Raw genomic sequence first — 12,732 nt, 5'->3', positions numbered from 1 at the left:
GAGCCGTGGAAGGAAGCTGGAGCACCGGTAGATTTGCTTACAGCTGCAATGCCATGCAATTTAGTTGAATTACCAAGTGAAACAATGGCGTCTGTTAATTGGTTTCCTTTGTCCTCGGCCCTCGGTAATGGGGTTGCATCCGCTTTGGACCCAAATCCTGTCCTCCAACACTCCGGCTACCCCCATCATCTCCGGCATCTACGGCATCTCCGGCTGCCCTTGGGCTGTGGCTGTGACTCTGTGGCTGTGGCTGTGTAGCTGCCGAGCTGTAGCTGTGGCTGCTGTTTCCCAATTGCTAGAAGAATTTAAAATTGTCTTTGCCGAGGCAAATTTATTAAACAAACAAAAAGCCAAAGTCAAGAACTTTCGGACGGAGATGTAGATGGAAGCGAGCGGGCCAGTGGATCTCGAGCCTTCAAGCTAGTGAAGTGCAGCCATGGAAATTTGCATTTCGCACTAACTAACCTAAGGACAGGAGCATGGAGCGTGGACCATGGGCGACAGCTGGCAGCTCGACCACTGCTAATGAATGCCAAGATTCAGCTGCTTCGAGTGCACTCAGAAAAAAAATATATAAAAAACCAAAAGTAAACTAAATATGGCATTAGGAATCTAAATAATTCTACGGAGTTTTAAAATGGCAATGCAAGCTATGTTGGTTTAAAACATGCATTCCGAATCAAATATTGCAATTGTGCAGACCTGTTGTATTAAGACTAAAACAAATAATTTTGTACTTATGTAATTATTTTTTAGTGTGCTTCTTTTGTGGTCCTCGTAAGCTGGTGTCATTTTCCCCCAGACTTATCCGAATGTGACTTGGACCAGCTTGCTTATCTTTATGACGGCGCATAACTAAATGGCCAATCAGTGGGACTGCAGCTGACAAATGATTGTCTTGGCTGGTCCCCACCGTCTCCCTTGATTTTTGCTTGGCCATTTTGGCCCTGTTTTGAGAAATTTAACTCCAGCATTCAGCAAGAATTAGTTCGTTGTTTGGATTGCCCCCCAAGCTATTGCTCATTTAATTGCTCTAGAATTTCCCTGGAAATCCAATTATTTTCTTTGGGAATCCTCGCAGCACACCTTTTCTTATAAATATATATTTTTTAAAAGTGCTCTAAACTATTCTTATTATCAAAAATACAAGCATAAGTTCTAGCCATCTAGATCAGCCTTATCAGCCTTAGCCAAGTCGCGTTTTTATTATAGGCAACATTCGATTTCCTCCAGCTAAATAAATCCATCACAAAATCCGACAAGGCCATATCAATATTGCAATTGATTTAAACAGTTGTTAAAAGCACACAACGCTGAGAGGCGAAGTAAAAAGCCCCGCATTTCCATTGTAAAAGTTTTCCTTGCCTGGAATATTTGCATACACTCTCGCAGCAAAGGAACAGAGAAGGCGAAGCGTAGATGCCGAAAACTTTTGGCTTTTGTGGCAGGCTAAAACTACTTTCTTTTTTTCCCCGCCCCCCAGCTAGGCTATAAGTCAATAAGCGAGTAGTGTTGAGCTGCAAAGCGGCGCAACTTTTGGCCGTTTGAAAAATGAACTCAGCAGTCAGCGCATCTGGGCGGACTTGCTGACTGTCGTCATAATTTGTCGGCCAAGTTTATTGCAGCGCATAAATCGGTTGGCATTGATGACAGCCAGGCTGGCAGGCTGGCAAGCAGGAGCAGGAAGGCAGACAACCGGGCTCACACACTAAATCAATTATGATTAAAGCTCATTACACTTGCAGCACACGACTTGGGGTCCGCGGCAGCCACAAACTTGTGCGGAAATTGCATGGAAAGCGTCGGTTTCTGTGTTTTCGGGGTTGGGGTTTTCTCGGTCTGGGGCCTTCCATTGGGTTTCCTCCAGTCTCCAGGGGAATGAGGGGGATTGCATGTGGTTGCGCCCTGCAATGACAATGATTTGCATTGCCATCGACTGCCATCGAGCTCTGACTAATGCATGCGCCATGTCACTAATTTTCAATGCGACGGCCAGCCACACAAAGGCGAAACGGGTGGTGCTGCTCGAGTTTCGGTTTATAATTGAGAGAATAATTAGATGAGTGTCATGGGTTTCGGGAGTTCTGGTTATAACAGTTCAAACTCCAATCAATTGCTGCAGTACACACCGCAAATACGATGGAATACGCATTTTTAAGCATTTTTATCCGCTTTTTATCATATATAGAAATATACGTGCTGATAAATAAGATTTCGCTATCTTTACAATGCTTTCTTATCTTTGATCATATTTAGAAAGTTGTATATAGCATGGAATCTGTATATATCATTACTGTACAGAACAAATTACTGGGCCAAATGCCGAGGAAAAGATAAAAGTCTATCGAAGTTAATGACAGCGTCAGCTTTCTTTAGAATCAACTCTGCCTGACTGCCAAATGTGTTGTTGTCTAAGGAAGGGGGCATTCTGTATTATTTAGCTTGCGTTTATTTCTCATTCAATATTTGTTTTGTGTGTTGAAAGACAAAACTCGCCCCCACACACACACATATACACACACAGACATGGCACAAAGATATGGCTTTACATACGTGAGAGTGTTTCGCTCCATATAGCGACCGTCTTACACTGTATATAAATGCCTACTTATAACGACATTTAATTTCAAGGCACGCACGCACAGGACGAGCCTGCAATATTGAATATTGAAGCGACTTTCACGGATACTCACTCAAGAGACAGGGTCGCAGTTGAATGGCAAAAGGGGGCAGAGCTTTATAATGAATTTATAAGATGGTCGATATGATTCAGTAAAAAGCTAATTAAAATATTCACAAGACATATTATTTTCTGAGTCTAGCGTTAGTAAAGAAATTAAACAGACGAAGCTTGAGTGAATTGATAGCAAATCCTTATTAACGCTAATTATTGCGAATTGAAACCACCACTTTAATGCTAAATGGCCTAGAGCAGACCTCAGCTAACCACACTCGACAAACGACAAAAGCCAAACAGCGATAAGCTCTTCATCAGCCAATGAATGCGAAATCAATGTAGAGCCCGCCAGTGAGCTGCCCCCTTCAAGCTGCGCCCCTGGCACGCATACCAAATACCCTCGCACATCCATTTGCACCTACACGATCCTGCTTATTTAGTGGCCATGGCCGATGGACAGGACCTGGTAGTGGGTCGTTGGTTTTGGGCCTGGCCCGCTTTGTTTGCTCATCGCCACAGACAGTCAATTTATTTGCAACACATGCAGCAGCAGAAGCAGCAACAGCAGCAGCATTGGTAGTAGCGGCAATGGCCATGGCAATGGCAGCGTCAGCGGCAATGGCGACGTCGGCTTCCAACCGAAAATGGCGTCTTTGCACCTTCTAATCCCGGGCGGGTTTACGTTTTTGGGCCCGAACTCGCAGTTTTTCCAGGCGCCCCTGGGGGGGTCTCGCATAAATCTAGCACGCACAACATAATTATCCAGCCAACAAACGCTGAATGGCCAAGCGAATGAATGGAGGAACGACCGGCTGGTTTTGACCCCTTGACCCCCTTGGGCGAGTAAGTAAGTTAGCGGCGCCCAGTGGCAGCAACTACTTAGTGGCAGGACCTCGCTACTAATGCCGAATTTAAGACCTCAGTGTACGGTTGAGTCAATGAGAGCTACGTTTTCAAAAACCTAAGCACTTGGTTTAATTTATACTATATTAAAGTATAACCATGCTTTTTTTGCATGCGAAACATTTTCAAAATATAACCATTTAAATTAATGGTTCATAAATTATTTATTATAAAAAGGTTATATTTCAGTTACTTTATAACTTAATAATAATAATTATTTTATTATTTATACATTACATACAAATAAATCGCCCTATTTGCAAACAGCTTTATAGAATAAAAACTAACTTTTTAGGAATTCAAGTTAAATGGGCACTTGACATTGGACCTTGCACAAACACCATGAAGCCATTTATGCTACTTAGACACTATTAATTAACATTAAAATTAAAGCTGCAAAGAGGGCAAACGGAAAATGTTCACACAAAAGTGGAATGAAGTGGTTTTTGGGTTGGCGGATTTGTACGGATTGTCGACAGAGTTTAATCCTTATTTTTTTCATTATATTATTATTATTATGATTGTAATGTAGTTTTTTATTGTTGGGGTAAGCCTTTCACTCTACTTAAAGTTATTAGAGCAGAAAATCACATAAACGCAAATGAAGTAAGTTTCATGCCCGCGCGATGCTTAAGAGCGTGCAAAAAGCAGCCAAACAACTATGTAAAGTACAGTAGCAACAACTACAACTGCAACTAACTACTGTTAACAACGCAGAAATAAAAACAAAAAAAACTGAGCAACCATTGTTGCACAGCATGCAGACTGCAGGATACCCGGCATCGCACTAAACCGTAGCATACTTTTTTGGGCCCACAAGTAGCTGCGCCCATTTCAATTGTTGTGTGCTTAAGTGAATATTTCTTCGATCGGAGTAGTTTTTGAATATCTTATTATTTGCAAATAGGCCTATATGCCCCTGAGACATACGATTACTGGGTATTACAAGTGGGAGTCGCCAGGAGAAGGAACAATGGGAAATGCGCGCAAGGTGCAGGAGAGAGGCTTGGAAGAGAGCGAGTTTTTGCCATTGCCAAAGCAAATATGCAAATTGTTGATTACAAACTTTTGTTGCTGCAGCAGCCTCGCCTCCCAACCGCTCCGCCGTGCTTTCTCTTTGCCACGCCCCTCGGTCCCTTTGGTTATATAAATATTTAAGTATCTGCGCATTGTTGCCTGCCGTTCTTCTCTTTCCCGGACGGCATTGGGAATTGTCTAAATTAGACTTTTGAGTATTTTGCATATTTAATTGAAATTGCATTTCTTAAATAACTCACTGTCATTTGCACAGCTCGCACACACACACACACATACACAGTAGTGCATGTGCCGTTTATTTGTGCATTTAACTACAGTTTACTCCTCTTGCCTTTCTGTTTGCTTAGTTTTATAAGAGTTTATTCAAGTGCATGTCTTACCCAATTCTTTGTTTATTTACATTTACCCAGAACAAAACAGAAGCTACAACATCTACGCCCGAAAAAAATCCGAAACTCATTTGCAATTTGTTTAATCAACACTCGACGCACAAGCAGCTGCTCCTCCACCCACACACAAAGACTCGCATTACACATACGCCACGTGTGCCCGAAAGGAAGGCTCAGCCTTTAGTCCCCCAGAAAACTTTCCGCTTGCCAGCAAAGTCAAATAAACATGCTAATTAAAAGGCGTCCAAATAGGCAAAGAAAGAGAAGCGGAGCTCTAGAATGATAGTCGGTCATATGTACATATATGTGGTACAACAGTTTGACCCAATTTAATTGGATATACAGCTAAAGCCATTGCTCCTATTCAATCATGGCTGTAAAAGGCGTGGGAAACTTGATATTCCAGGCACTTTTAAATATAAAATAAAATAACATTTAATAATGAAATGCCATTACACAAGGCATAAAATACCTCATAAACTGCAATTCAAGGCATGCTGCAAGAATACCAAGAAAATGCAGTCTCTTTTCGTATTTCTTAGCTAAGCTTTCGTTTTCAGTTCAGTTTCGTTTCCATTTCGTTTTGATGGCTATCTAAATGCGGCTAATGAATGCCATTAATTCGGTGGGGCAACTGCAATGTCCCCACAGGACTCGGGGTTTTGGGGATTTCTGTGCCGATAGAAATCGGATTAATAAATGAGCGTTGCGCAGAAAAATTCAATTAGACAGGACGGCGAGGCAGAGCAGCAGCTGGAGCAGAGGGCAATCGTGTCCTGGCTTAACTACCTGCAATTTTTCTACGTTTAATACAATTATACGGTCCGGACACAACGTTCACCTTAATGGCCAACGGAAGTCGCAGCTGCAGCGGATCATTTTTAAGGCTGACATTTTGTGGTTGCCCCGGCGGCAGCTGCAACTACTGCAGAAGCCTGTGGTCTGTCTGATTTATGTCTGCAGTAGTTCAATTGGCAATGACAAAGTTGGCAATCATTGCAGCCAAAATCAATGAAATGGTCCGAGAAATACATTCAGCAAAATGTCCCACTTTAAAATTCATTGCCATCCGGGGATTTAATTAAATATTGCTCCGCTTTCAGTTCTATTCTACAACTTATAAATAATTATATAGTTGTCTGGCATTAAAGAATGCAAATAAATGTACTAACATGCACATTGCAGGGTAAATAATTTACGTTTTATATTAAATATAAAACTTCCTTAGCACCTTAAGGTAATTTAACGCTGGCAACGAAAATCTCTTGCTGTTGGATTATTTATTTCAAAATACAGACATCACTTAAGCTCTGACTGTCATAAATCACACATGTGTATAAGAACAAAACCCGCTCAGCCACTCCAAAATTATCGTTTATTCTGGCTTTTAATTAAAATTTAAAAAACCAATTACAACTGCGACAAGATTTAATAACAACAGCAGTAGCAGCATCATGCCAGGGTGTGAAAAAATGGGTTAAAATTACATAAATTTTGCAGAAAATATGAAGCAGCGTAAAAAAGTGGGAAGAGTGTCAGAGCTGAAGGATTCAAGTGGGAGTAAGGGAGACAGGGAGAGAGAGGGATAGAGAGACAGAGAGAGAGACAGGACAGCGACAAGGAGACACGAAATGGACATGGTCGTGAACGTGAGAGGGGCAGGGGTAGGGAAAAAGGACAAGTCCAGCTCACACATACTCGGATATGTATGAGCGATGAAATTTTTTGCGGTTACGCACACACAAACACACACATGGATACACGCACACTCGCCAAAACATGCACATCAATGTCAGCGAAAGAGCTGAATAGGAAATGGTTCCTGGTTCCTGGGGATGCCAAGATTGGGTTGTGGCTGGCTGGCTGGCTTCTAGGGCCGCTTGTCAGATGTTGGCACCAGTTTGAGCTTTTCGTTTTGGCATTTTCCTGCAGTCACTCGACTGATTTAAAATGTTACCGTTATTTATACACGTAGACCAGGCTATATAAACAGCAGGAACAGTAGCAGTAACAGGAACAGCAGGACCAACAGGACCAACCAGCTCCCTTTTCCTTTTTCCATTTCCCCCAAGAGCCCAGCGAATATCGCGTATATTTCTCCGTTTTCCCCATTTTTCATCGTTTACGCGGCGCCTGTGTGTGTGTGCAAGCGTGCGCTTGTATTGGTGTGTAGCTGCAGGACGAGAGCATCCTGCAAGTGACTGACTTGCGACTCGGGAGCAGCCAAAGCAGCAGGTTCAGCAAATAGAACCGAGGAGCTGTAACAACACCTCGCATCCTTGGCTCTAGCTGTTCGCTGTCAAAAGAGATTTTTTCAAATTAACTTTTCATATACATATGTACGTTAACATTTTCAGCTGAACCCCCGTTTGCCTCAAAAATCACACACATACGAAACTTTTAGGAACAAACATTTTTCGCCATGGATATAAGCAACCGAAATAAATTACTTAAAGAAATATGTGTGTAAAATTAGAACATTCAAAATATTGAAAAGTAAATCTTCGCATATAATCATTATTTTACATCGAATATTTGTGAAAGGCTAAAATATTTTTGAATATATATATAGAGTTCCCTCTTTCGATCTACAACTGTACTAACCAATTTAAATATTTTCCTTTCGCTCCTGACTGAAAATGCCAAAATCCTTTACTACTACTAAAAATATAATATGAAGCAGCAAAGTCAAACCAAATATAATTTTTCATATATCCCAGAAACTGTATGAAAAGCATTGGGAATTCTTTAACATACACGAAAATGACGCCAAAACTCGTTGCGTTGCAAATAGTCAACATTTCGGTTCTTGTTTCTACCGCTGCCTTTGTGTCACATGCATTTTTCAGAAGGTAAACAACATTTTGCCTATTAATATTTGATATTGCGCCAAAAGTTATCTTAGCAACAAAAATGAAAAGTCCTTCACAGAGAAAAAAAGCATTTAAAAGCATGAAAAAATGCAATAAATACAAATTTAAATAAATACAGTTATATAAAAACATTTGTAAGAAAATATATCTAATTGGTGTGAACGAAATTACTTATTTTTTGGAGACGAATTGTTGATAATCCCTGTGGCCATTGGGGCTACGCATCATTTGATACAAATGCAAAATTATGAAGAAAATTTACAAAAAAAACAAAGGAATACAAAAGGATGGAAACATTAGCAAAGGAAGTAGAAAAATAAGCGCGGCTATAAATAGAGAAAAGAGCTCACAGCTCATTGGACCCTTGGCCGCTGTCTTTATGGAATCCATTAACTTTATTAAGGATCTTTAATTAGTTACCCCCAACTGTCATGGTGCCTACTTTTCATTAATTACCGGTGCGACCTGCCGCGGAGTTTGGGATGGAAGTCCATTCCGTCTAAGCCATGAGATGAGCCCAAATGAGTCGAGCAAGGCAACCACTTAAGGACACTTCTTACCTTTTGATGGCCGCCAGCGGCCAAATAAATTACAAACAGCTACTACAATGGCACGAGGAGATGGAGTGCTCGGCAGGGGAGTTGGGGAGGCTGACTGGCACTCCAGCGTTTTGATTGAACACTCGCATCCCAACTTTTGACGTTAATCTTTGATTGAAGGGGGCGACGGCGCCGTCGTTTTCGCTGACACTTCATTATGTGATTTTAATATGAATATACATACAACAATGGCCCCAAATGGAGGGTAGTTTCTTGGCCCTTCGATGGAATCTCATTTGGACCCCCCGAAACGTTTGATCTTAATTAGTGTACTTGAACGTTCTTCGCCGCTACCCAGCCGCCCAATTGGAGTGTCGGTTTTGCATGAGCGAAAATGACAAAATGTCGCAAATCACTCGGGTTTAGGAAATGGAATGGGAGGTCCTTGATTGTCATCGTTTTCCTCCCGATTTCACTTTTGCCTTTGCCTTTTGTTTAAGCGGATTTCATTCGCATATTAATTGAACTGTACACAGCCGGAAATTATGGTTAGTTAAGTCGGTTTTTGGGCAATAACAAATTATAATTATTCAATTCATAAGACATATATTTATTAGCATTATCCTTGATTAAAAAAATATTTCATTATTTTTTAAATAATATTTTTTCTAACGTCTTTAGAGAGTTTAAATACTTTTCCTAGTTTTCTCAGTGATTTGTCATTGAAAGACCTAATAGACGGTGGAGGGGTCATTAGATTCCGCGTCAAAATGTCAAGCACGCTGGAGAGCTTAGTGTGGGTAAATATTTTTCAATTAAAATCGCTGCCTGGGTATTTGCTCAGCACTTTGGCAACACGCATAAAAATTTAGTGAACTCATAGTCGAAGCAATTTTGATATCGATAGGAAAGGTGGTTTTGCGGGATTTCATTAACGCATCGAAAAGTAGAAATGGTGGTTCATTCAAGCACTTAACAAAGGTAATAGCGAAAATTAGGAAAAACTTTCAAGAGTCTGAAACTAATTAACTTTGTGGGCAGGAAAAGCCTCTAGCTTATGAATTGGATATTTTTAATGTAAACGGATATATTTCTTGATTATTAAATTATCTGATTTGGCTGGATAGCTGAATACCTTTTTTAAACAATGCACACAGCGGCACATTAAAAAATACCCACAACAATCATGAGCCCAGGGAAAAACTACAAGCAGAACTAAACTTTTCATAACTCATTTTACAGTTGAGCAAGTTCAAGTGGTCACCTCCCCGTGGACACAACATCAAGCATACGCCATGTTATCAACGCTTAAAGCATATTTTAGCCACACACTTAATTACCCAAAGGCCCAAGTTAGAAAAAGCTGAAGCTGTTGTGCCCCCATCTACCCGAAAATGGTAAGTACCCTGGCCCCCAAAAATGCGGTGCTTAACTTTTCAACTGCAGCCAACAAATGGAAGCCTCGGTGGCAACAAGAACAACGATCAAGCAGCAAATGCCCTGCAAAGTGTCGATAATTACCTGTAAAAGTTTGAGCCAAACCATTAGCAGCATAATGAGGCCTGTCTAGCATAGATTTCCCAGTCGGACCAAAGCAACCGTTACTATCGTGTGGCGCATTTGGAAAATCCCCCTGTCCCTCGCCCCAAATGAAACAAAAAACGTGAAGCAGACCAACTTGAAGAGGGGCAGCAAAGAAAGGAGAGAAAAAATCAAGTAAATACACAACTAAAACTTTCACCCATTTGAACTTGGAGCCAAAATTTGGGGCGTGGGACTGAAGCCGGAGGAAACGTGGATCTAGAGTAAAAATAATGGCAACAACCACACTTGACTGGCGTTGAGTGGTTCATAATTAAAGGGGAAAACCTCAAAAAAGCCTTGAACTCATTCAACTGGCTGTGGCTGCATTGCGTGCAGTTTGGCCCGAAAGTTGGCCAAGTTGCTCTGGCCGCACAATTGTTGCACGCACACAGTCCACAGGCCACAGTCAAGTGGAGTGGAAAAATGCCTATGGGCGTGTCCCCACTGGAAGGCCAAATGCACTAGAAAAATATATAGGAAAAATATTGGAATATTATAGAACCAAATATATGTCTAATAATAATAAACATTACTTTTCATGCAGAAGTAGATATCTTTTACAAGCAAAAATTAAACACTACATCATTTAGGTATTTTTCAGTGTAACATTTTGTTTGATTGCATATGCATATGCATACACATACACCTCAGCACATATTCATATTTTCTCAGAGGCCTGGCTAAGTTTTCCATGGACTCTAATTACCATCTTTGACTTCAAGTTGGCGTGGCCGAAGCAACTTTCTGCCTGGCTTAATTTCTTAATACAGCCCTTGATTGCTGCTGCCTACTTTAGAATGCAATTTGAGTGCAGAATGATTTTGTGGCGTTGTTGAACCCAAAAGTCGTAAAGAAATAGCTTTTAACCAAACATTTGAAGAATTATGAAGAAAATTTAGAATCAATTCGTTCTTTACAGATTTAATACGTTTAGATTTGGATAGCACTTAAAAAACTTCACAAAGTCATATAATAAAACACAAAACACAATCGTATTTGATCACTTGGCAGACTTGCCATCCTCGTCTTTCTTCTTGTCCTTTGCATCCTTCTTGGGTTCCTTTTTGGTATCCTTAGGAGCATCTTTCTTTGCATCTTTCTTCGCATCCTTCGGAGCCTCTTTCTTCTTCTGACCCTTTTTGTTTTTTGTCAGATCCACCACCTCCTCCTTAACCTTCTCGCCCACTTTCACGGCCAGCAAAAAGGCGGACAGAGCAATGGCTAGAGCCACAGCCACATAGCCGGTGGCATAGATCTCTGGTATCGTGAGGAACTTGTTCAAGTACCAGATCAAGTGCCGAGTGCCGGCGACTGTATGGTAGGCAAAAGGCATGGTCACCATCACCTTGGCCATCGTCACCATGCCTTGGCAGTCACATTTTTCGAGTTTCTTTATAAATCCCTCCATATCGCCTTGCAAGCAAAGGCCGCTGATTCCAACGAACCAAACAAAAACGGCCAGAACAAACCCACTAATTCGCAGGAATGCGGACAAAGTGGAAGTCAATTGAATTTTGTAGATGGACAAATGTGGAGATAACTGCCTGCCAAGCAGCATATTTCGATCGTCATAGGGCAAATCGGGAGGCATACGAAAGGGTATCACTTTCAAAGTGACAGGTGGGACCAGGATATCGCCACTAGGTCCAATTGTCGTGGGTCCACTCGCCTTATGATCCTTCGGGGCTTTAGTAGCCAGAAGACGAGCCGAGATCAATGGTTTTTGGGCGAGCAAGTGTCTTAATTGCGGACTGCAACTATTCAAACCTCGAGCCAATGAGCGACTAAAAAGGGCGAAATAAGCTAAGCTTTCCGCTGATAACAATCACTTACTCACCAAGTGTTCATTTTTATATTTGGGCTTTTGTCAAATAAATTTCAGAATTGTTTAACAAAGTTTGTTTTGTCAGTGTTAGATAGGAATACAAAAAAAAAGGTATCATATTGGTATCCATTCATATTTGAAGTATATCGCAAATTCATTGAGAGAATATTTAAAATAATTTCATTGATTAATCTTGTTTTTCATAGCATCTCTTCCTACCAGTCAGTTTGACACGAATAGTTCGCTTTGATTACCAGAGTGCACATATGCAGATATACCATATATATTATATGTATATTTATTTTTTTCAATTCCCTTATTATCGGATGGACTGATGGAAATTCGATTGGAGCTGTAATTGTATTACCTGTCGAAGGACTTGAGGACCATCTCGACATCCTGTTCATATGCCATAAATTTATGCGACGATTGGATGAGCTTAAATTCGATTTGCCGATGGCCAGGCGGCTTTATTCGATTTCTTTGGATTTACCTTACCCCCGTGAAGCTAATCTAACACTCGTTATTTTCCTTTTGCCCAGCGCTTCACTCACAGCCAATTGAAGTTAGGGCTTTTGGCTTTGAAAGCGTTCCGTCAACCGCTGAAATTTCATTTGCAGCTCTTTGCAATCATTTGCCTAAATAAATACGTCGCACACAACAAAGAAACCCGGCAGCATCTATACACACTCTCAAAATCATTTTAATTTAATAAAATTCATTTGAGTTTTGCGTGGCTGCGGTTTTCCTTTGCTGCCTTGACAGATTTCATGTTCGTTTCCGCTTTTGCTTGCATGAGTTTGTGGGCCGGGAATGCTCGGAAAACTTCACGCTCAATTAGCATCTGTTATCGTTGCTTTTGGTCCCAATCCGATATTTATTCCTTGCCACACATCAAAGACAT

General features: G+C 41.0%; 1 protein-coding gene across 1 annotated transcript; it reads right to left on the bottom strand.

Moving 5' to 3' along the window:
• Window positions 1-10,914: 10,914 nt before the first annotated feature.
• Window positions 10,915-11,932, bottom strand: LOC117144127. Its single transcript, XM_033309151.1, has 2 exons — window positions 11,841-11,932; window positions 10,915-11,787 (listed from the first exon to the last, which is right to left on the bottom strand). The coding sequence occupies exons 1-2, from the start codon at window positions 11,849-11,851 to the stop codon at window positions 11,004-11,006; spliced, it is 795 nt and encodes a 264-aa protein (XP_033165042.1). The 5' UTR covers window positions 11,852-11,932; the 3' UTR covers window positions 10,915-11,003.
• Window positions 11,933-12,732: the final 800 nt, after the last annotated feature.

The sequence above is a fragment of the Drosophila mauritiana genome, chromosome 3R, assembly GCF_004382145.1.
Source record: "Drosophila mauritiana strain mau12 chromosome 3R, ASM438214v1, whole genome shotgun sequence".
NCBI lineage: Eukaryota > Metazoa > Arthropoda > Insecta > Diptera > Drosophilidae > Drosophila > Drosophila mauritiana.
Note: the sequence above shows the minus strand (reverse complement) of the source record. Positions and strands in the feature narration are given on the sequence as shown.